General features: G+C 48.4%; 1 protein-coding gene across 3 annotated transcripts in view; it reads left to right on the forward strand.

Annotated features, from left to right (window-relative positions):
* Positions 1–1,542: 1,542 nt before the first annotated feature.
* KIF11 (kinesin family member 11) overlaps positions 1,543–25,555 on the forward strand; it is a 143,843-nt gene continuing 119,830 nt past the window's right edge. The window contains exon 1 of one of the 3 annotated variants that reach the window (XM_063962050.1): positions 1,543–1,675. Coding sequence is in view for 2 of the 3 variants with exons in the window: in XM_063962048.1 (XP_063818118.1) it covers positions 2,194–2,275 (82 nt within the window). In the remaining variant the exon portion in view is untranslated. Of the gene's footprint in view, positions 1,676–1,753; positions 1,782–2,178; positions 2,276–25,555 lie in introns of those variants that run through there. The other 2 variants (XM_063962049.1, XM_063962048.1) reach the window with 2 other exon arrangements.

Consider the following 25,555-nt stretch of genomic DNA (forward strand, 5'->3'; position numbering starts at 1 on the left):
ATTAATATTGCAGACATAAACATGTCACTATAAGGTTGCTATATAAGTTATTGCTTTTCTTAAATATAAAAAAATCTGACATATTAAACATACTGTATGTGATCATTTGAACAAGACTATGGCCCTCATTCCGAGTTGTTCGCTCGGTATTTTTCATCGCATCGCAGTGAAAATCCGCTTAGTACGCATGCGCAATGTTCGCACTGCGACTGCGCCAAGTAACTTTACTATGATGAAAGTATTTTTACTCACGGCTTTTTCTTCGCTCCGGCGATCGTAATGTGATTGACAGGAAATGGGTGTTACTGGGCGGAAACACGGCGTTTCAGGGGCGTGTGGCTGAAAACGCTACCGTTTCCGGAAAAAACGCAGGAGTGGCCGGGGAAACGGTGGGAGTGCCTGGGCGAACGCTGGGTGTGTTTGTGACGTCAACCAGGAACGACAAGCACTGAAATGATCGCACAGGCAGAGTAAGTCTGGAGCTACTCTGAAACTGCTAAGTAGTTAGTAATCGCATTATTGCGAATACATCGGTCGCAATTTTAAGAAGCTAAGATTCACTCCCAGTAGGCGGCGGCTTAGCGTGTGTAACTCTGCTAAATTCGCCTTGCGACCGATCAACTCGGAATGAGGGCCTATAACTCCCACAATGAGATGAGGCTGAAGCTAACTTCAGCCTCGTCACAATGAGCTAGTATTAGAAATCCCTACTCTACTGTATGTGTAATGGTTGATTCTATTTCGGAGTGGGAGAAGGGACCTTCTGACGTATCTAGAGGAGGAGACACGTCACCAGGGGGAGGAGCTACGGGCGAGCAGGGTACCCGAAAAGTACCCTCGCGGGCTAGCTTCGCTCGCCACGCTTCGGGCTCGGTGGCTCGCTCCGCTCGCCACCTGATTACTAAAGGTAATAGTTGGTGGCGTGGATAGTCGAGGAACTATTCCGCTGGCTTAGCTCCTCCCCCTTGTGTTGTGACTCCTCCCCCAGATGGAAAAGGTCCCTTAGCCCACTTGATTCTAGCATCTACCGGAGGGAGGGAGGAGAATCCGAGAGATGCTGGTGAGCGGTGACAGTAGTGATGGGAAATCTAGTTCACTTTGGTGATTAGTTCATTATGATCTATATCACTGAAAAGATTAGTTCATTTAGTTCATAATTTCACTCACTGACTCTGAGTCTGAAAGGCGTGAGTGGATTTAGAACTAGACTATTACTGATATAGATCATAATGAACTAATCACCAAAGTGAACTAGATTTCCATCACTAGTCACCGCTCACCAGCATCTCTCGGATTCTTCTCCTCCCTCCCTCCGTCCCTTCCTGTTAGGTTAGCCGCCCGCAGCAGCACTTCATTCCCTGCACGGTTCAAACTCGATCACGTGCTGCGCAGACTAGCCAATCCGGAATGACTCGACCTAGCCACCAATCGACGCGTTCCTGTCAGCAGTGAGACCAATCCGCCGATCAGAGGCTGGGCGGCGCAGCCAATCAGAGCAGCGGTGTGTATCTGCGTAGCCATTGGCTGCTCCTATCGGAAGCGCAATTTTCAAATGTCTCCTGTTTGTAGGAAGTGACCGTGAGTGTGTGCGGGTACAGGCGGCTGCGCGGCGTAACGTTCTCGGGTGCAAGCGAGCGGCTTCAGCTCAGTCACCGGCAGGCAGCAGCAGCAGCAGGTAGGACCACTTCTATATACCGGGTGCTCTGTGCTACGGGCGTGCTGCTGCTTTATCCCCAGTCACCCATCACTGCAGGGTTATTGTGCCTAAATGCAGCGGCAGGGTAACAAACAAACACACACACACACACACACACACGTCCCTAAGACAGATATGATTGTGTGTTCTGGATCCCTGTAGTTCTCTCTTCGATTTGTGTGGATAGTTATTTCATGTGGCTCTCCAGCTGTTGGGGTACTACAAGTCCCAGCATTCTCCAGTTGGCATGCTTTGCTGGCACATGTAGTTATACAGCAGATGGGGAGCTGCAGGTTATGTTATTATATGATCCCTTTAGTGCATACAATTCCTTCTATTTTCAGTGTTTTGTCTACACCTGCTGCTAGATGGGGCACTTGTAGCCCGCTGTGCCTGAGATGCCAGGCATGAGTAGTGATAATGGCTCCTTATGCTGTGACAGCTGTATAGTAGTAGCTCTCTGATATTATGCAATTATTTATTTCCTGATAACATAAATGTGCAGCGTTTGTGTATTCTCCCTGCGTAGGTTTCCTCCGGGGGGCTTTGCTTACCTTCCACAAGCCAAAAAATATTCTGGTAGGTTATTTGGCTTCCAACAGAAAAACTAACGATAGTCTGTGTATGTATATGTGTACATGTGGTAGGGAATATAGATTATAAGCTCCACTGGGGCAGGGACTGATGTGAAAGTCCAAATATGGTCTGTAAAGTGCTGCGGAATATGTGTGTGCTATAAAAATAAATATCCATTAGTTTAGCCCTGGGGCTGTCAGGCTGTGTCAGCTGGCAGACAGGGGTTCACCACTCTTCCCCAAATCTCCCCCCCCCCCCCCCCCCCCACCCCACCCCTCCCCGAACAGGGATGCCCACTACAAGCTCCACAGTGGCAGATGTTGCTGCAGGGAGCTGGTCGGACCATTCTGGTTTTTACCACATCCCAACATAGAGAAGTAACTTGTTTTTGTGTAATGGCTTCTTTATAAAACCTGCTGAAATCTGTTCTATTTAGTTTTCTTGGTTATGTATTGGTTAGAAGCAAATTCAATCTATAACAATATACAAATGTACTTTTACTTGACCTAGCTGGAGGTTATTCTTTGGCGTAACTGCTTAGATATTTCTATTTAGTTTTGGAAGTTAGGTTGAATGGTTGCTGAACACTTGGAACAATATTGGTTTATACATGCAAAATGTATCGCTTTTACACACAATTGTATTGGCTTTATAGATTTTGCTCAGTAGGTCATATTTCTCTCAAAGATACTGAAGTTTATTGCTGTTCTTTTTTTATAAAGTGCCAGCACATTACACAGATCTGTACGTTGGGATGATACAGATTACATACAATGACATGGGACATAAGGTAAATTTGGCTCTGCGCAAATGAGCTGACAATAATTCTGTAGGCTAAATAGTAAATCTTTTAGTATAAAACGGGGAAATAGGTTATGTGTATCCACGTAAGAACTTACTAAGTTTACTTAGTAAGAGTTTACTGGTTTAAGGAATTAACTTACCCAGCCTGAAACTATACAGAGTTGACAGGTTCCGTATGACTTATAGGCCCTACACATTGGGCGATAATAGTCAAAGATATATGAACGATCTCGTTCATTAATGAACGAGATACCGTTCATATCTTTGAGTTTGGAGGCACAAGCGATGAACGATGCGCGGCCCTGCGCTCGGTCATCACTGGTGCCCCATCGCGTGTGCATGCAGGCCAATATGGACGATCTCGTCCATATTTGCCTGCACTTCTAAGGAGCCGGGTGATGGGGGGAGGGAAGAGACTTCACTCCCCCCGCCGCCGGGTTGGCCGTATTCGGCGTCGAGCAGCTCGGCGGCGGATCGCTAAATGTGTAGGGCCCTTTAGGCATATTTTGGTATTGGGGATTTCTCTATCGTCCTAGTGGATGCTGGGGTTCCTGAAAGGACCATGGGGAATAGCGGCTCCGCAGGAGACAGGGCACAAAAAGTAAAGCTTTAGGATCAGGTGGTGTGCACTGGCTCCTCCCCCTATGACCCTCCTCCAAGCCTCAGTTAGATTTTTGTGCCCGACCGAGAAGGGTGCAATCTAGGTGGCTCTCCTAAAGAGCTGCTTAGAAAAGTTTAGCTTAGGTTTTTTATTTTACAGTGAGTCCTGCTGGCAACAGGATCACTGCAACGAGGGACTTAGGGGAGAAGAAGTGAACTCACCTGCGTGCAGGATGGATTGGCTTCTTGGCTACTGGACATTAGCTCCAGAGGGACGATCACAGGTACAGCCTGGATGGTCACCGGAGCCTCGCCGCCGGCCCCCTTGCAGATGCTGAAACGAGAAGAGGTCCAGAATCGGCGGCAGAAGACTCCTCAGTCTTCTTAAGGTAGCGCACAGCACTGCAGCTGTGCGCCATTTTCCTCTCAGCACACTTCACACGGCAGTCACTGAGGGTGCAGGGCGCTGGGAGGGGGGCGCCCTGGGAGGCAAATGAAAACCTTTTTTGGCTAAAAATACCTCACATATAGCCTCCGGGGGCTATATGGAGATATTTAACCCCTGCCAGAATCCGTTAAGAGCGGGAGACGAGGCCGCCGAAAAAGGGGCGGGGCCTATCTCCTCAGCACACAGCGCCATTTTCCCTCACAGAAAGGCTGGAGGGAAGGCTCCCAGGCTCTCCCCTGCACTGCACTACAGAAACAGGGTTAAAACAGAGAGGGGGGGCACTAATTTGGCGTTAGAAATATATAAAAAGATGCTATAAGGGAAAACACTTATATAAGGTTGTCCCTATATAATTATAGCGTTTTTGGTGTGTGCTGGCAAACTCTCCCTCTGTCTCTCCAAAGGGCTAGTAGGTCCTGTCCTCTATCAGAGCATTCCCTGTGTATGTGCTGTGTGTCGGTACGTGTGTGTCGACATGTATGAAGACGATGTTGGTGAGGAGGCGGAGCAATTGCCTGTAATGGTGATGTCACTCTCTAGGGAGTCGACACCGGAATGGATGGCTTATTTAGGGAATTACGTGATAATGTCAACACGCGGCAAGGTCGGTTGACGACATGAGACGGCCGACAAACAATTAGTACCGGTCCAGACGTCTCGAAAACACCGTCAGGGGTTTTAAAACGCCCGTTTACTTTAGTCGGTCGACACAGACACAGACAGGGACACTGAATCCAGTGTCGACGGTGAATAAACAAACGTATTCCTTATTAGGGCCACACGTTAAGGGCAATGAAGGAGGTGTTACATATTTCTGATACTACAAGTACCACAAAAGAGGGTATTATGTGGGATGTGAAAAAACTACCGTAGCTTTTCCTGAATCAGATAAATTAAATGAAGTGTGTGATGAGGCGTGGGTTCCCCCCGATAGAAAATATGGGCGGTATACCCTTTCCCGCCAGAAGTTAGGGCGCGTTGGGAAACACCCCTTAGGGTGGATAAGGCGCTCACACGCTTATCAGAACAAGTGGCGGTACCGTCTATAGATAGGGCCGTCCTCAAGGAGCCAGCTGACAGGAGGCTGGAAAAATATCATAAAAAGTATATACACACATACTGGTGTTATACTGCGACCAGCGATCGCCTCAGCCTGGATGTGCAGAGCTGGGGTGGCTTGGTCGGATTCCCTGACTAAAAATATTGATACCCTTGACAGGGACAGTATTTTATTGACTATAGAGCATTTAAAGGATGTATTTCTATATATGCGAGATGCACAGAGGGATATTTGCACTCTGGCATCAAGAGTAAGTGCGATGTCCATATCTGCCAGAAGATGTTATGGACACGACAGTGGTCAGGTGATGCAGATTCCAAACGGCACAAAGGTGTATTGCCGTATAAAGGAAGAGGAGTTATTTGGGGTCGGTCCATCGGACCTGGTGGCCACGGCAACTGCTGGAAAATCCACCGTTTTTACCCTAAGTCACATCTCTGCAGAAAAAGACACCGTCTTTTCAGCTTCAGTCCTTTCGTCCCTATAAGAGTCATATCTGCCCAGGGATAGAGGAAAGGGAAGAAGACTGCAGCAGGCAGCCCATTCCCAGGAACAGAAGCGTTCCACCGCTTCTCACAAGCTCTCAGCATGACGCTGAGACCGTACAGGACCCCTGGATCCTACAAGTAGTATCCCAGGGGTACAGTTTGGAATGTCGAGACGTTTCCCCTGCGCAGGCTCCTGAAGTCTGCTTTACCAAGGTCTCCCTCCGACTAGGAGGCAGTATGGGAAAAAATTCACGAGCTGTATTCCCAGCAGGTGATAATTAAATTACCCCTCCTACAACAAGAAAAGGGGGTATTATTCCACACTATATTGTGGTACTGAAGCCAGAAGGCTAGGTGAGACCTATTCTAAATCTAAAAAAATTTGAACACTTACAAAGGTTCAAATCAAGATGGAGTCACTCAGAGCAGTGATAACGAACAGGGAAGAAGGGGACTATCTGGTGTCCCGAGACATCAGGGATGCTTACCTCCATGTCCCAAATTTGCCCTTATCACTAAGGGTACCTCAGGTTCGTGGTACAGAACTGTCACTATCAGTTTCAGACGCTGCCGTTTGGATTGTCTACGGCACCCCGGGTCTTTACCAAGGTAATGGCCGAAATGATGGTTCTTCTTCGAAGAAAAGGCGTCTTAATTATCCCTTACTTGGACGATCTCCTGATAAGGGCAAAGTCCAGGGAACAGTTGGAGGTCGGAGTAGCACTATCTCGGATACTGTTACAACAGCAGGGGTGGATTCTAAATATTCCAAAATCGCAGCTGATCCCGACAACAAGTCTCCTGTGCTTAGGGATGATTCTGGACACAGTCCAGAAAAAGGTGTTTCTCCCGGAAGAGAAAGCCAGGGAGTTATCCGAGCTAGTCAGGAACCTCCTAAAATCAGTGCATCATTGCACAAGGGCCATGGTAAAAAAAATGGTGACTTCCTTCGAAGCAATTCCAGTCGGCAGATTTCATGCAAGAACTTTTCAGTGGGATCTGCTGGACAAATGGTCCGGATCGCATCTTCAGATGCATCAGCGGATAACCCTATATCCAAGGACAAGGGTGTCTCTCCTGTGGTGGTTACAGAGTGCTCATCTTCTAGAGGGCCGCAGATTCGGCATTCAGTTTTGGATGTTGGTGACCACGGAGGCCAGCCCGAGAGGCTGGGGAGCAGTCACACAAGGAAAAAATTTCCAGGGAGTGTGATCAAGTCTGGAGATTTTTCTCCACATAAATATAGCTAAGGGTAAATTTATAATGCTCTAAGCTTAGCAAGACCTCTGCTTCAAGGTCAGCCGGTATTGATCCAGTGGGATAAAACATCACGGCAGTCGCCCACGTAAATAGACAGGGCGGCACAAGAAGCAGGAGGGCAGTGGCAAAAACTGCAAGGACTTTTCGCTGGGCGGAAAATCATGTGATAGCACTGTCAGCAGTGTTTCATTCCGGGAATGGAAACTGGGAAGCAGACTTCCTCAGTAGGCACGACCTCCACCCGGCAGAGTGGGAACTTCATGGGGAAGTTTTCCACATGATTGTAAACCGTTGGGAATTACCAAAGGTGGACATGATGGCGTCCCGTCTGAACAAAAAACGGGACAGGTATTGCGCCAGGTTAAGAGACCCTCAGGCAATAGCTGTGGACGTTCTGGTAACACCGTGGGTGTACCAGTCGGTGTATGTGTTCCATCCTCTGCTTTTCATACCTAAGGTACTGAGAATTATAAGACGTAGAGGAGTAAGAACTATACTCATGGCTCCGGATTGGCCAAGAAGGACTTGGTACCCGGAACTTCAAGAGATGCTCACAGAGGACTTATGGCCTCTGCCGCTAAGAAGGGACTTGCTTCAGCAAGTACCATGTCTGTTCCAAGACTTACCGCAGCTGCGTTTGACGGCATGGCGGTGGAACGCCGGATCCTAAGGGAAAAGGCATTCAGGAAGAGGTCATTCCTACCCTGGTCAAAGCCAGAAAGGAGGTGACCGCACAACATTATCACCACATGTGGCGAAAATATGTTGCGTGGTGTGAGGCCAGGAAGGCCCCACGAAGAAATTTCAACTCGGTCGATTCCTGCATTTCTTGCAAACAGGAGTGTCTATGGGCCTCAAATTGGGGTCCATTAAGGTTCAAATTTCGGCCCTGTCGATTTTTCTTCCAGAAAGAATTGGCTTCAGTTCCTGAAGTCCAGAAGTTTGTCAAGGGAGTATTGCATATACAACCCCCTTTTGTGCCTCCAGTGGCACTGTGGGATCTCAACGTAGTTCTGGGATTCCTCAAAACACATTGGTTTAAAACCAGTCAAATCTGTGGATTTGAAGCATCTCACATGAAAAGTGAACATGCTCTTGGACCTGGCCTGGACCAGGCGAGTGTCAAATTGGTGGTTTTTTTCTCAAAAAAGCCCATATCTGTTTGTCCATTCGGACAGGGCAGAGCTGCGGACTCGTCCCCAGTTCTCTCCCTAAGGTGGTGTCAGTGTTTCACCTGAACCAGCTTATTGGGGTGTCTTGCGCCTACTAGGGACTTGGAGGACTCCAAGTTGCTAGATGTGGTCAGGGCCCTGAAAATATAGGTTCCAGGACGGCTGGAGTCAGGAAAACTGACTTGCTGTTATCCTGTATGCACCCAACAAACTGGGTGCTCTTGCTTTTAAGCAGACTTTTGCTAGTTGGATGTGTAATACAATTCAGCTTGCACATTCTGTGGCAGGCCTGCCACAGCCAAAATATGTAAATGCCCATTCCACAAGGAAGGTGGGCTCATCTTGGGCGGCTGCCCGAGGGGTCTCGGCTTTACAACTTTGCCGAGCGGCTATTTAGTCAGGGGCAAACACGTTTGTAAAATCCTACAAATTTGATACCCTGGCTAAGGAGGACCTGGAGTTCTCTCATTCGGTGCTGCAGAGTCATCCGCACTCTCCCGCCCGTTTGGGAGCTTTGGTATAATCCCCATGGTCCTTTCAGGAACCCCAGCATCCACTAGGACGATAGAGAAAATAAGAATTTACTTACCGATAATTCTATTTCTCGGAGTCCGTAGTGGATGCTGGGCGCCCATCCCAAGTGTGGATTATCTGCATTACTTGTACATAGTTACAAAAATCGGGTTATTATTGTTGTGAGCCATCTTTTCAGAGGCTCCGCTGTTATCATACTGTTAACTGGGTACAGATCACAGGTTGTACAGTGTGATTGGTGTGGCTGGTATGAGTCTTACCCGGGATTCATAAATCCTTCCTTATTGTGTACGCTCGTCCGGGCACAGTACCTAACTGAGGCTTGGAGGAGGGTCATAGGGGGAGGAGCCAGTGCACACCACCTGATCCTAAAGCTTTACTTTTTGTGCCCTGTCTCCTGCGGAGCCGCTATTCCCCATGGTCCTTTCAGGAACCCTAGCATCCACTACGGACTCCGAGAAATAGAATTATCGGTAAGTAAATTCTTATTTTCTCTAACGTCCTAAGTGGATGCTGGGGACTCCGTCAGGGCCATGGGGAATAGCGGCTCCGCAGGAGACAGGGCACAAAAATAAAGCTTTAGGATTAGGTGGTGTGTACTGGCTCCTCCCCCTATGACCCTCCTCCAAGCCTCAGTTAGGTTTTTGTGCCCGTCCGAGCAGGGTGCAATCTAGGTGGCTCTCTTAAAGAGCTGCTTAGAAAAAGTTTTTTAGGTTTTTTATTTTCAGTGAGTCCTGCTGGCAACAGGCTCACTGCATCGAGGGACTTAGGGGAGAGAATTTCAACTCACCTGCGTGCAGGATGGATTGGATTCTTAGGCTACTGGACACCATTAGCTCCAGAGGGAGTCGGAACACAGGTCTCACCCTGGGGTTCGTCCCGGAGCCGCGCCGCCGACCCCCCTAACAGATGCTGAAGATTGAAGGTCCGGAAACAGGCGGCAGAAGGCTCTTCAGTCTTCATGAAGGTAGCGCACAGCACTGCAGCTGTGCGCCATTGTTGTCACACACTTCACACCAAGCGGTCACGGAGGGTGCAGGGCGCTGCTGGGGGTGCCCTGGGCAGCAATATTTTAATACCTTATGGCAAAAGAATACATCACATATAGCCATTAAGGCTATATGTATGTATTTAACCCATGCCAGTTATCTAAAACTACGGGAGGAAAGCCCGCCGAAATAGGGGGCGGGGCTTATTCTCCTCAGCACACAGCGCCATTTTCCTGCTCAGCTCCGCTGTGAGGAAGGCTCCCAGGACTCTCCCCTGCACTGCACTGCAGAAACAGGGTAAAACAGAGAGGGGGGGCATTTTTTGGCGATATATTGGATATATTTAAGCTGCTATAAGGAACAACACTTATATAAGGTTGTTCCCATATATATTATAGCGCTTGGGTGTGTGCTGGCAAACTCTCCCTCTGTCTCCCCAAAGGGCTAGTGGGGTCCTGTCTTCGATAAGAGCATTCCCTGTGTGTCTGCTGTGTGTCGGTACGTGTGTGTCGACATGTATGAGGACGATGTTGGTGTGGAGGCAGAGCAATTGCCGATAATGGTGAAGTCACCCCCCAGGGAGTCGACACCGGAATGGATGGCTTTGTTTATGGAATTACGTGATAATGTCAGCACATTACAAAAATCAGTTGACGACATGGGACGGCCGGCAAACCAGTTAGTACCTGCCCAGGCGTCTCAGACACCGTCAGGGGCTGTAAAGCGCCCTTTACCTCAGTCGGTCGACACAGACACAGACACTTAGTGTCGACGGTGATGAAACAAACGTATTTTCAAGTAGGGCCACACGTTATATGATCACGGCAATGAAGGAGGCTTTGCATATCTCTGATACTGCAAGTACCACAAAAAGGGGTATTATGTGGGGGGTGAAAAAACTACCTGTAGTTTTTCCTGAATCAGAGGAATTAAATGATGTATGTGATGAAGCGTGGGTTAACCCAGATAGAAAAATGCTAATTTCAAAAAAGTTATTAGCATTATACCCTTTCCCGCCAGAGGTTAGGGCGCGCTGGGAAACACCCCCTAGGGTGGATAAGGCGCTCACACGCTTATCAAAACAAGTGGCGTTACCGTCTCCTGATACGGCCGTCCTCAAGGATCCAGCGGATAGGAGACTGGAAACTAACCTAAAAAGTATATACACACATACTGGTGTTATACTGCGACCAGCCATCGCCTCAGCCTGGATGTGCAGTGCTGGGGTCGTCTGGTTGGATTCCCTGACTGAAAATATTGATACCCTGGATAGGGACAGTATTTTATTGACTATAGAGCAATTAAAGGATGCTTTCCTTTATATGCGAGATGCGCAGAGAGATATTTGCACTCTGGCATCGAGAGTAAATGCGATGTCCATATCTGCCAGAAGGAGTTTATGGACGCGACAGTGGTCAGGTGATGCGGATTCCAAACGACATATGGAAGTATTGCCGTATAAAGGGGAGGAATTATTTGGCGTCGGTCTATCGGATCTGGTGGCCACGGCAACTGCCGGAAAATCCACTTTTTTACCTCGGACCCCCTCCCAACAGAAAAAGACACCGTCTTTTCAGCCGCAGTCCTTTCGGTCCTATAAGAACAAGCGGACAAAAGGACAGTCATATCTGCCTCGGGGCAGAGGAAGGGGTAAGAGAGGGCAGCAAGCAGCCCCTGCCCAGGAACAGAAGCCCTCCCAGGGTTCTGCAAAGCCCTCAGCATGACGCTGGGGCCTTACAAGCGGACTCAGGAGCGGTGGGGGGTCGACTCAAGAATTTCAGCGCACAGTGGGCTTGCTCACAGGTGGACCCCTGGATTCTGCAGGTAGTATCTCAGGGTTACAGGTTGGAATTCGAGAAGTCTCCCACTCGCTGGTTCCTAAAGTCTGCTTTGCCAACGTCTCCCTCAGACAGGGCGACGGTATTGGAAGCCATTCACAAGCTGTTTTCTCAGCAGGTGATAGTCAAGGTACCCCTCCTACAACAGGGAAAGGGGTATTACTCCACGCTATTTGTGATATCGAAGCCGGACGGCTCGGTAAGACCTATTCTAAATCTGAAATCTTTGAACCTGTACATACAAAAATTCAAGTTCAAGATGGAGTCACTCAGAGCAGTGATAGCGAATCTGGAAGAAGGGGACTTTATGGTGTCCCTGGACATAAAGGATGCTTACCTGCATGTCCCAATTTGCCCTTCACATCAAGGGTACCTCAGGTTTGTGGTGCAAAACTGTCATTATCAGTTTCAGACGCTGCCGTTTGGATTGTCCACGGCACCTCGGGTCTTTACCAAGGTAATGGCCGAAATGATGATCCTTCTACGAAGAAGAGGCGTATTAATTATCCCTTACTTGGACGATCTCCTGATAAGGGCAAGGTCCAGAGAACAGCTGGAAGACGGAGTAGCACTAACCCAACTAGTGCTGCAACAACACGGGTGGATTCTGAATTTTCCAAAATCTCAGTTGACCCCGACGACACGTCTGCTGTTCCTGGGAATGATTCTGGACACGGTTCAGAAAAAGGTGTTTCTTCCGGAGGAGAAAGCCAGGGAGTTATCCGAACTTGTCAGGAACCTCCTAAAACCAGGGACAGTGTCTGTGCATCAATGCACAAGAGTCCTGGGAAAGATGGTGGCTTCTTACGAAGCGATTCCATTCGGCAGATTCCACGCACAAACTTTTCAGTGGGATCTGCTGGACAAATGGTCCGGATCGCATCTGCAGATGCATCGGCGGATAACCTTATCGCCACGGACAAGGGTGTCTCTTCTGTGGTGATTGCAGAGTGCTCATCTGTTAGAGGGCCGCAGATTCGGCATACAGGACTGGGTCCTGGTGACCACGGATGCCAGTCTGAGAGGCTGGGGAGCGGTCACACAAGGAAGAAACTTCCAGGGAGTATGGTCAAGCCTGGAGATGTCTCTTCACATAAATATACTGGAGCTAAGAGCGATTTACAATGCTCTAAGTCTGGCAAAACCCCTGCTTCAGGGTCAGCCGGTGTTGATCCAGTCGGACAACATCACGGCAGTCGCCCACGTAAACAGACAGGGCGGCACAAGAAGCAGGACAGCAATGGCAGAAGCTGCAAGGATTCTTCGCTGGGCGGAAGATCATGTGATAGCACTGTCAGCAGTATTCATTCCGGGAGTGGACAACTGGGAAGCAGACTTCCTCAGCAGACACGATCTACACCCGGGAGAGTGGGGACTTCATCCAGAAGTCTTCCACATGATTGTGAACCGTTGGGAAAAACCAATGGTGGATATGATGGCGTCCCGCCTCAACAAAAAACTGGACAGGTATTGCGCCAGGTCAAGAGATCCTCAGGCAATAGCTGTGGACGCTCTGGTAACACCGTGGGTGTTCCAGTCAGTGTATGTGTTCCCTCCTCTGCCTCTCATACCAAAAGTACTGAGAATTATACGGCAAAAGGGAGTAAGAACGATACTAGTGGCTCCGGATTGGCCAAGAAGAACTTGGTACCCGGAACTTCAAGAGATGCTCACGGAGGATCCGTGGCCTCTACCTCTAAGACGGGACCTGCTTCAGCAGGGACCGTGTCTATTCCAAGACTTACAGCGGCTGCGTTTGACGGCATGGCGGTTGAACGCCGAATTCTAAAGGAAAAAGGCATTCCGGAAGAGGTCATTCCTACACTGGTAAAAGCCAGGAAGGAGGTGACTGCACAACATTATCACCGCATTTGGAGAAAATATGTTGCGTGGTGTGAGGCCAGGAAGGCCCCCACGGAGGAATTTCAACTGGGTCGATTCCTACATTTCCTGCAAACAGGATTGTCTATGGGCCTCAAATTGGGGTCCATTAAGGTTCAAATTTCGGCCCTGTCGATTTTCTTCCAGAAAGAATTGGCTTCAGTTCCTGAAGTCCAGACTTTTGTAAAAGGAGTACTACATATACAGCCCCCGGTTGTGCCCCCAGTGGCACCGTGGGATCTTAATGTAGTCTTGGATTTTCTCAAATCCAATTGGTTTGAGCCGCTCAAATCGGTGGAGCTGAAGTATCTTACATGGAAAGTAACCATGCTACTGGCCCTGGCTTCAGCCAGGAGAGTATCAGAATTGGCGGCTTTATCATGTAAGAGCCCATATCTGATTTTCCATACGGACAGGGCAGAACTGCGGACGCGTCCTCATTTTCTGCCTAAGGTGGTGTCAGCGTTTCACCTGAACCAGCCTATTGTGGTGCCTGCGGCTACTAACGAGTTGGAGGATTCCAAGTTGTTGGACGTGGTCCGGGCATTGAAAATATATATTTCAAGAACGGCGGGAGTCAAAGTCTGACTCACTGCTTATATTGTATGCACCCAACAAGATGGGTGCTCCTGCTTCTAAGCAGACGATTGCTCGTTGGATTTGTAGCACAATTCAACTTGCACATTCTGTGGCAGGCTTGCCACAACCTTGTCAAGGCCCATTCCACAAGGAAAGTGGGCTCATCCTGGGCGGCTGCCCGGGGAGTCTCGGCATTACAACTCTGCCGAGCTGCTACTTGGTCAGGGGCAAACACGTTTGCAAAATTCTACAAATTTGATACCCTGGCTGAGGAGGACCTTGAGTTCTCTCATTCGGTGCTGCAGAGTCATCCGCACTCTCCCGCCCGTTTGGGAGCTTTGGTATAATCCCCATGGTCCTGACGGAGTCCCCAGCATCCACTTAGGACGTTAGAGAAAATAAGAATTTACTTACCGATAATTCTATTTCTCGTAGTCCGTAGTGGATGCTGGGCGCCCATCCCAAGTGCGGATTGTCTGCAATACTTGTACATAGTTATTGTTACAAAAAAATCGGGTTGTTATTTGTTGTGAGCCGTCTGTTCAGAGGCTCCTACGTTTGTCATACTGTTAACTGGGTTCAGATCACAAGTTATACGGTGTGATTGGTGTGGCTGGTATGAGTCTTACCCGGGGTTCAATATCCTTCCTTATTGTGTACGCTCGTCCGGGCACAGTATCCTAACTGAGGCTTGGAGGAGGGTCATAGGGGGAGGAGCCAGTACACACCACCTAATCCTAAAGCTTTATTTTTGTGCCCTGTCTCCTGCGGAGCCGCTATTCCCCATGGTCCTGACGGAGTCCCCAGCATCCACTACGGACTACGAGAAATAGAATTATCGGTAAGTAAATTCTTATTTTCTCTGACGTCCTAGTGGATGCTGAGAACTCCGAAAGGACCATGGGGAATAGCGGCTCCGCAGGAGACTGGGCACAAAAGTAAAAGCTTTAAGACTAGCTGGTGTGCACTGGCTCCTACCCCTATGACCCTCCTCCAAGCCTCAGTTAGATTTTTGTGCCCGAACGAGAAGGGTGCAATCTAGGTGGCTCTCCTGAGCTGCTTAGAGTAAAAGTTTAAATTAGGTTTTTTATTTTCAGTGAGTCCTGCTGGCAACAGGCTCACTGCATCGAGGGACTAAGGGGAGAAGAAGCGAACTCACCTGCGTGCAGAGTGGATTGGGCTTCTTAGGCTACTGGACATTAGCTCCAGAGGGACGATCACAGGCCCAGCCATGGATGGGTCCCAGAGCCGCGCCGCCGTCCCCCTTACAGAGCCAGAAGAGCAGAAGAGGTCCGGAAAATCGGCGGCAGAAGACGTCCTGTCTTCAATAAGGTAGCGCACAGCACTGCAGCTGTGCGCCATTGCTCTCAGCACACTTCACACTCCGGTCACTGAGGGTGCAGGGCGCTGGGGGGGGGGGGGGGGCGCCCTGAGACGCAATAAAAATACCTTTATATGGCAAAAAAATACATCACATATAGCTCCTGGGCTATATGGATGCATTTAACCCCTGCCAGGATACATAGAAAAACGGGAGATAGGCTCCGCCCCCTTATCGGCGGCCTTATCTCCTCAGCACACTGGCGCCATTTTTCCTCACAGCTCCGTTGGAGGGAAGCTCCCTGGCTCTCCCCTGCAGTCACTACACTACAGAAAGGGTTAAAAAAGAGAGGGGGGCACTAATTAGGCGCAGTATAAACAATACAGCAGCTATAAGGGGAAAAACACTTATATAAGGTTATCCCTGTATATATATAGCGCTCTGGTGTGTGCTGGCAAACTCTCCCTCTGTCTCCCCAAAGGGCTAGTGGGGTCCTGTCCTCTATCAGAGCATTCCCTGTGTGTGTGCTGTATGTCGGTACGTTTGTGTCGACATGTATGAGGAGAAAAATTATGTGGAGACGGAGCAGATTGCCTGTAATAGTGATGTCACCCCCTAGGGGGTCGACACCTGAGTGGATGAACTGTTGGAAGAAATTACGTGACAGTGTCAGCTCTGTATAAAAGACAGTGGTTGACATGAGACAGCCGGCTACTCAGCTTGTGCCTGTCCAGACGTCTCATAGGCTGTCAGGGGCTCTAAAGCGCCCGTTACCTCAGATGGCAGATATAGATTCCGACACGGATACTGACTCCAGTGTCGACGGTGAAGAGACAAATGTGACTTCCAGTAGGGCCACACGTTACATGATTGAGGCAATGAAAAATGTTTTACACATTTCTGATAATACAAGTACCACCAAAAAGGGGTATTATGTTCGGTGAGGAAAAACTACCTGTAGTTTTCCTGAATCTGAGAAATTAAATGAGGTGTGTGATGATGCGTGGGTTTCCCCCGATAACAACTGATAATTTCTAAAATGTTATTGGCATTATATCCTTTCCCGCCAGAGGTTAGGGTGCGTTGGGAAACACCCCCTAGGGTGGATAAAGCGCTCACACGCTTGTAAGGGCTCTACCCTCTCCTGAGATGGCCGCCCTTAAGGATCCTGCTGATAGAAAGCAGGAGGGTATCCTAAAATGTATTTACACACATACTGGTGTTATACTGCGACCAGCAATCGCCTCAGCCTGGATGTGCAGTGCTGGGTTGGCGTGGTCGGATTCCCTGACTGAAAATATTGATACCCTAGATAGGGACAGTATATTATTGCCTATAGAGCATTTAAAAGATGCATTTCTATATATGCGTGATGCACAGCGGAATATTTGCCGACTGCCATCAAGTCTAAGTGAGTTGTCCATTTCTACCAGTAGAGGGTTATGGACACGACAGTGGTCAGGTGATGCGGATTTCAAACGGCATTTGGAAGTATTGCCTTATTAAGGAGAGGAGTTATTTGGGGTCGGTCTTTCAGACCTGGTGGCCACGGCAACAGTTGGGAAATCCACGTTTGTACCCCAGGTCGCCTCTCAACATGAGAAGACGCCGTATTATCAGGCGCAGTCTTTTCGTGGACAAGCGGGCAAAAGGTTCCTCATTTCTGCCCCGTGACAGAGGGAGAGGAAAAAGGCTGCAGAAATCAGCCAGTTCCCAGGAACAGAAACCCTTTCCCGCCTCTGCCAAGCCCTCAGTATGACGCTGGGGCTTTACAAGCAGAATCAGGCACGGTGGGGGGCCCGTCTCAATGAATTTCAGCGCGCAGTGGGCTCACTCGTAAGTAGACCCCTGGATCCTTCAGGTGATATCTCTGGGGTACAAATTGGAATTCGAGACGTCTCCCCCTCGCCGTTTCCTAAAGTCGGCTTTACCGATGTCTCCTTCTGACAGGGAGACCGTTTTGGAAGCCATTCACAAGCTGTATTCCCAGCAGGTGATAATCAAGGTACCCCTCCTGCAACAGGGAACGGGGTATTATTCCACACTGTTGTGGTACCGAAGCCGGACGGCTCGTTGAGACAGATTCTAAATCTAAAATCTTTGAACACTTACATACAGAGGTTCAAATTCAAGATTGAGTCACTCAGAGCAGTGATTGCGAACCTGGAAGAAGGGGACTACATGATGTCTCGGGACATCAAGGATGCTTACCTTCATGTCCAAATTTACCCTTCTCGCCAAGGGTACCTCAGGTTTATGGTACAGAACTGTCACTATCAGTTCAGACGCTGCCGTATGGATGGTCCACGGCACCCCGGGTCTTTACCAAGGTAATGGCCGAAATGATGATATTCCTTCGAAGGAAGGGAATTTTAGTTATACCTTACTTGGACGATTCCCTGATAAGGGTAAGATCCAGGGAACAGTTGGAGGTCGGTGTAGCACTATCTCAGGTAGTGTTGCGGCAGCACGATTGGATTCTCAATATTCCAAAATCGCAGCTGGTTCCGACGACTCGTCTTCTGTTCCTAGGGATGATCCTGAACACAGTCCAGAAAAAAGTGTTTCTCCCAGAGGAGAAAGCCAGGGAGTTATCCGAGCTAGTCAGGAACCTCCTAAAACCGAGCCAAGTCTCAGTGCATCAATGCACAAGGGTTCTGGGTAAAATGGTGGCTTCCTACGAAGCAATCCCATTCGGCAGATTCCACACAAGAACTTTCCAGTGGGACCTGCTGGACAAATGGTCCGGGTCACATCTTCAGATGCATCAGCGGATAACCCTGTCACCAAGAACAAGGGTGTCCCTCCTGTGGTGGTTGCAGAGTGCTCATCTTCTAGAGGGCCGCAGATTCGGCATTCAGGACTGGGTCCTGGTGACCACGGATGCCAGCCTGCGAGGCTGGGGAGCAGTCGCACAGGGAAGGAATTTCCAGGGCTTATGGTCAAGCCTGGAGACATCACTTCACATAAATATCCTGAAGCTAAGGGCCATTTACAATGCTCTAAGCTTAGCAAGACCTCTGCTTCAAGGTCAGCCGGTGTTGATCCAGTCGGACAACATCACGGCAGTCACCCACGTAAACAGACAGGGTGGCACAAGAAGCAGGAGGGCAATGGCAGAAGCTGCAAGGATTCTTCGCTGGGCGGAAAATCATGTGATAGCACTGTCGGCAATTCCGGGAGTGGACAACTGGGAAGCAGACTTCCTCAGCAGACACGACCTCCACCCGGGAGAGTGGGGACTTCACCCAGAAATCTTCCACATGATTATAAACCGTTGGGAAAAACTCGACAGGTATTGCGCCAGGTCAAGGGACCCTCAGGCAATTGCTGTTGACGCTCTGGTAACACCGTGGGTGTACCAGTCAGTGTATGTGTTCCCTCATCTGCCTCTCATACCCAAGGTACTGAGATTGATAAGATGGAGAGGAGTAAGCACTATATTCGTGGCTCCGGATTGGCCAAGAAGGACTTGGTAACCGGAACTTCAAAAGATGCTCACGGAGGATCCGTGGCCTCTACCTCTAAGAAGGGACCTGCTTCAGCAAGGACCCTGTCTGTTCCAAGACTTACCGCGACTGCATTTGACGGCATGGCGGTTGAACGCCGGATCCTGAAGGAAAAAAGGCATTCCGGATGAGGTCATCCCTATCCTGATCAAAGCCAGGAAGGATGTAACCGCAAAACATTATCACCGCATTTGGCAAAAATATGTTGCGTGGTGCGAGGCCAGTAAGGCCCGACGGAGGAAATTCAACTGGGTCGATTCCTACATTTCCTGCAAACAGGAGTGTCTATGGGCCTGAAATTGGGGTCCATTAAGGTTCAAATTTCGGCCCTGTCAATTTTCTTCCAAAAAGAACTAGCTTCAGTCCCTGAAGTTCAGACGTTGTAAAAGGGGTACTGCATATACAGCCTCCTTTTGTGCCTCCAGTGGCACCTTGGGATCTCAATGTAGTTTTGGGGTTCCAAAAAGTCACATTGGTTTGAACCACTTAAATCTGTGGCGTTAAAATATCTCACATGGAAAGTGGTCATGCTGTTGGCCCTGGCCTGGGCCAGGCGCGTGTCAGAATTGGCGGCTTTATCCTGTAAAAGCCCTTATCTGATTTTCCATTCGGACAGGGCGGAATTGAGGACTCGTCCTCAGTTTCTCCCTAAGGTGGTTTTCAGCGTTTCACCTGAACCAACCTATTGTGGTGCCTGCGGCTACTAGGGACTTGGAGGACTCCAAGTTGCTAGACGTTGTCAGGGCCCTGAAAATATGTTTCCAGGACGGCTGGAGTCAGAAAATCTGACTCGCTGTTTATCCTGTATGCACCCAACAAGCTGGGTGCTCCTGCTTCTAAGCAGACTATTGCTCGTTGGAATTGTAGTACAATTCAGCTTGCACATTCTGTGGCAGGCCTGCCACAGCCAAAAATCTGTAAATGCCCACTCCACAAGGAAGATGGGCTCATCTTGGGCGGCTGCCCGAGGGGTCTCGGCTTTACAACTTTGCCGAGCAGCTACTTGGTCAGGAGCAAATACGTTTGTAAAATTCTACAAAATTGATACCCTGGCTGAGGTGGACCTGGAGTTCTCTCATTTGGTGCTGCAGAGCCATCCGCACTCTCCCGCCCGTTTGGGAGCTTTGGTATAATCCCCATGGTCCTTTCGGAGTTCCCAGCATCCACTAGGACGTCGGAGAAAATAAGAATTTACTTACCTATAATTCTATTTCTCATAGTCCGTAGTGGATGCTGGGCGCCCATCCCAAGTGCGGATTGTCTGCAATACTTGTGCATAGTTACAAAAATCGGGTTATTATTGTTGTGAGCCATCTTTTCAGAGGCTCCTCTGTTATCATGCTGTTAACTGGGTTCAGATCACAGGTTGTACGGTGTGGCTGGTAATGAGTCTTACCCGGGATTCAAAATCCTTCCTTATTGTGTACGCTCGTCCGGGCACAGTATCCTAACTGAGGCTTGGAGGAGGGTCATAGGGGGAGGAGCCAGTGCACACCAGCTAGTCTTAAAGCTTTTACTTTTGTGCCCAGTCTCCTGCGGAGCCGCTATTCCCCATGGTCCTTTCGGAGTTCCCAGCATCCACTACGGACTATGAGAAATAGAATTATCGGTAAGTAAATTCTTATTATTTTAACAAAAGCTAATGCACTCCCCATAAGTCCCAATGGGGATTGTGGTCCGGAATAGTTTAGCATGTTCTGAAAATGCTTAGCTTATTTTGTGCTTGACCCCAGTGGCTAATGGCCCTCATACTGCAATTCAGGGGCCACTATTCCCCGACCTGTCGGCAGTGCCAACTGGATCCGCTGATAAGTGGCCAGCAATGATTGTCGATCTGTCTGGGAATCGAGGGAAATTAAACCTGTTAATGCCTGATTCCCATGTTCCCAACAGAAAACGGTCAGGATCAAGGAACGGAGATTTTTTTTTTAACATGTTTAATATTTCCAGTTCCCCGACTCTGCCTGTGATGTATGGGGGCCATAACGCCATCTGAGGGTGGTGTTTGGTTGTTTGTTCTATGGGGAGTGCATTGCTGGAGATGTATTGTCTCAGACTTTGCTGAGACAGCCTCTTAACAGAGCCACTTACCCGCCAGGAATATATTACAGGTTGAGTATCCCATATCCAGATATTCCGAAATACAGATTTTTTTGAGTGAGAGAGTGAAACCTTTGTTTTCTGATGGCTCAATGTACACAAACTTTGTTTAATACACAAAGGTATAAAAAAATATATTAAATGACCTTCAGGCTGTGTGTATAAGGTGTATATGAAACATAAATGCGTTCTGTGCTTAGACTTGGGTTCCATCGCCATGATATCTCATTATGGTATGCAATTATTCCAAAATACAGAAAAATCTGATATCCAAAATACTTCTGGTCCCAAGCATTTTGGATAAGGGATACTCAACCTGTATTTCTCTTACGTCCTAGAGCAGTGATTTTCAACCTTATTTTACTCGCGGCACACGGAACAATATTTTAAAATTGTTAAGGCACACCATCAGTTCCCCACAGAAAAAAAAACAAAAAACACACATTGGCCCTCACAGTAAAAAAAATAAAAAAATCCACACAATTTTTTTTTTCTGTTTAGAGCAATCACATTGCTCCCCACATAAATCATATTGCTACCCAAATTAATTATTCACATTCTTCCCCCCCCCCCCCCCAAATAAATCCTTATTCTCCCTACATAAATCCTATTGCTCCCCACAGAAGAAATAAAACAAAAGATATTAGCCCCTACCTGTCAGCTGTCCTCCTCCCTGTCTCTCCCTGGTGGAGGCCAGGTCATTGTGCCAGTGCCACCACACATGCAGAACAAAGGTTACTATTCGAACCTTTTCGTGGTACCGAAACCGGAAGGTCCGGTCAGGCCCATTCTGAACCTAAAATCATTGAACCCCTTTCTGAAGGAGATCAAGTTTAAGATGGAGTCTCTCAGGGCGGTGATATCTGGTCTGGAAGAGGGGTAATTCCTGGTATCACTGGATATCAAGGATGCGTACCTCCACATTCTGATCTGGATGCCGCATCAAGCTTATCTCTGTTTCCCATTGCTGGACTGTCCTTTCCAGTTCCAGGCCCTGCCATTCGGCCTCTCCACGGCACCAAGGGTGTTTACCAAGGTGATGACAGAAATGATGGTTCTCCGCAAACGGTGTAAACATCATTCCATATCTGGATGATCTGCTGAAAAAAGCATCGTCCAAGGAGAAGCTGCTGCAATCCACTGTTCTTACAACAAGCCTCCTCAGGAGTCATGGTTGGATTCTGAACCTTCCAAAGTCACATTTGGAACCAACCCAGAGGTTGTCCTTTCTAGGAATGATCCCGGATACGGAAGTGCAGAGGGTGTTTATTCTGCAGGAAAAGACGTTGGTGATACAAGCTATGGTCCGGGATGACCTGAAGCTAGCCCGGGTGTCGGTTCATCAATGCATTCGCCTGTTGGGAAAGATGGTGGCCTCTTACGAGGCTCTCCAGTACGGAAGGTTCCACGCTCGGACCTTCCAACTGGATCTCCTGGACAAGTGGTCGGAATCTCATCTCCATATGCACCAGAAAATTTGTCTGTCGCCAAAGGCCAGGGTTTCACTCCTCAGGTGGCTCCAATTGCCTCACCTTCTGGAGGGCCGCAGGTTTGGGATTCAGGACTGGGTCCTTCTAACCACAGATACGAGCCTTCGGGGTTGGGGAGCAGTCACTCAAGGAGTAAGCTTCCAGGGAAGGTGGTCAAGCCTGAAAGCCGGCCTGCCCATCAACATCCTGGAACTGAGAGCCGTCTACAACGGTCTTCTCCAGGCGGCCCCTCTTCTAAGAAATCGGGCCATTCAAGTGCAGTCGGGCAACGTAACAGTGGCTTGTATAAACAGGCAAGGCGGAACGAAGAGCAGAGTGGCAATGTCAGGTCACAAGAATACTCCTCTGGACAGAAAGGTATGCATTGGTGCGGTCAGCCGTCTTCATTCCGGGAGTAGACAGCTGGGAAGCAGACTTCCTCAGCAGACACGATCCACATCCAGGGGAATGGGGTCTCCATCCGGAGGTGTTCATGGAAATAACAAACTTTGGGGATTTCCCCAAATAGACATGATGGCCTCTCGTCTCAACAAGAAGCTTCGGCGTTATTGTTCCAGGTCGAGGGACCCACAGGCAGTGGACGCCCTGGTGTCTCCGTGGGTGTTCTAGTCAGTGTACGTGTTTCCACCACTCCCACTCATTCCAAGAATCCTAAAGCTCTTAAGGCGAACAAGGGTTCAAGCGATCCTCATTGCCCGAGACTGGCCAAGAAGGGCTTGGTACGCGGATCTTCTGACTTTACTGCAAGAAGAACCGAGGGCTCTTCCTCTCTGGGAGGACATGCTGCAGCAGGGGCCGTTCGCCTATCAAGACTTACCGCAGCTACGCTTGACGGCATGGATGTTGAGTACCTGACACTAGCTCGTAAGGGCATTCTGACTAAGGTCATTCCTACCCTGATACAGGCTAGGAATGGAGTAACCTCTAAACATTACCATTGTATTTGGAAGAAATATGTCTGTGTGAGTCAAGAAGTTTCCTATGGTGGAGTTTCAACTCGGACGTTTTCTCCTCTTCCTGCAAGCAGGAGTGGATATGGGCCTGAGGTTAGGATCTGTGAAGGTCCAGATTTCGGCCCTATCTATCTTCTTTCAGAAACAATTGGCTGCCGTCCCTGAGGTTCAGACTTTTTTGAAGGAAGTTCTGCACATCCAACCTCCCTTTGTACCGCCTACGGCGCCCTGGGACCTTAACGTGGTGTTGCATTTCCTCCAGTCGGATTGGTTGTAGCCTCTACAAGAGGTTGAGGTCAAGTTTCTTATATGGAAGGCGGTCACGTTGTTGGCCTTAGCTTCTGATAGACGCGTGTCAGAATTGGGGGCTTGATCCTGTAAAAGTCCTTACTTGATCTTCCATGAAGATAGAGCTGAGCTCAAGAAACGTGTCAGTTTCTTCCGAAGGTTGTGTCGGCATTTCATATCAACCAACCTATTGTGGTGCCAGTGGCTACTGGTTCCTCAATTACATCAAAGTTCTTGGATGTTGTAAGGGCTCTGAAGATATATGTGAAGAGAACTTCTCATCACAAAGTCAGGACTCTGTCATATATGATCCCCAAAAAATTGTGTCGCTGGATTAGGTTCACTATCCAGCACGCTTATTCTATGGCAGGACTGCAGTATCCAAAATCTGTTAAGGGCCCACTCTACTTGTAAGGTGGGGTCTTCCTGGGCGGCTGCCCGGGGTGTCTCGGCAGTACAACTTTGTTGAGCTGCAACTTGGTCTGGGTCGAACACGTTTGCAAAGTTTTACAAGTTTGATACTTTGGCCTCTGATGATCTGAAGTTCAGTCAGTCAGTTCTGCAGGAACCTCCGCGCTATTCCTCCCATTCTGCGAGCTTTGGTACATCCCCATGGTACTAATGTGGACCCCAGCATCCTCTAGGACGTAAGAGAAAATAGGATTTTGGTACCTACCGGTAAATCCTTTTCTCGTAGTCTGTAGAGGATGCTGGGCACCCGCCCAGCACTTCGTTTTCCTGCAAATATTTGGTTCAGTACAACTTTGTTTAGTTGAGTACTGCATTGTTACTTGGTAAGTAATGTTTCAGCAGCTGCTGAGTGTTCAAGCTTCGTTGGCTTGACGTGTCTTGTATGTGTGATCTGGTACGAATCTCACCACTATCTGTGTATAATCAATCCTTCCCTCGAAGATGTCTGTCTCCTCGGGCACAGTTTCTAGACTGAGTCGGGTAGGAGGGGCATAGAGGAGGAGCCAACCCACTCTCTCAAACTCTTAAAGTTCCAATGGTTCCTGGTGGACCCGTCTATAGCCATGGTACTAATGTGGACCCCAGCATCCTCTACGGACTACGAGAAAAGGATTTACCGGTAGATACCTAAATCCTATTTAAATAGCTCCATCACTTTATCTGTTGTCGTAGTAAATAGCGGTGATAACAGATAATTTTTAGTGTCCAGAAGATGCTATGGGTCATAAATAAACTCTTTAGTTGGTAAGTAGGGTTGTATCAGCAACCAGTGAGCTACATAAGTCACAAAACCAGAGTTGGAGGCTGCACAACTCTTGCACCTTCTGTGTCGCTTTACGGTACTATATTGGTAAGCTAGAGAAGCGTTATCTGTCTTAGTGCTGTGTATGTCGGCTATTCAGATAGCGCATAAGCAATGGGATCTGTCGCAGCTTTCAACCCCTCTGTTCAGATATATTAATTTCCTTCCTTTCTCTTTTGAAAGTTTGTTTACAAACAATACATTAATCATGCGGAAATGTATCAATACTGTGCTGAGAAATAAGGTATTCTGTTATGATCTCTAAACTTTTTGAGTGCCATATTGGTTTTAAATTGGCAACTCTTAAATTCTGTTATTGCTATGTAAATAACAATCTGTCACATGAATTGACACTAATATTGTTATATTGCTACTTATATATGTTATAGTATTCATATTAAGCTGTACGTTGCTGTGGAAAAGTTGTGGCACCTTATAAATAAAAGCTAATATCATACTCTGGCAAACTGCACATCTACATGCGTGGCCCCAATATGTTCTTGCAGCACAATAATTATTTGGTTGTTATCGAGGATGCTCACTGTTGTAATTACTGCTATTGGCACCTTTATTCCTCACCCGGCACTGACATCCCATCATATTCTGGGAGAGGTCCTGACAATGGTGTTGAGCATCTAAATCTCTTTCCATTTGGACAGTGATGTACTTACTTGGCCACTTGTAGCCATATCAGGT

Source organism: Pseudophryne corroboree, chromosome 3, assembly GCF_028390025.1.
Source record: "Pseudophryne corroboree isolate aPseCor3 chromosome 3, aPseCor3.hap2, whole genome shotgun sequence".
NCBI classification, from domain to species: domain Eukaryota; kingdom Metazoa; phylum Chordata; class Amphibia; order Anura; family Myobatrachidae; genus Pseudophryne; species Pseudophryne corroboree.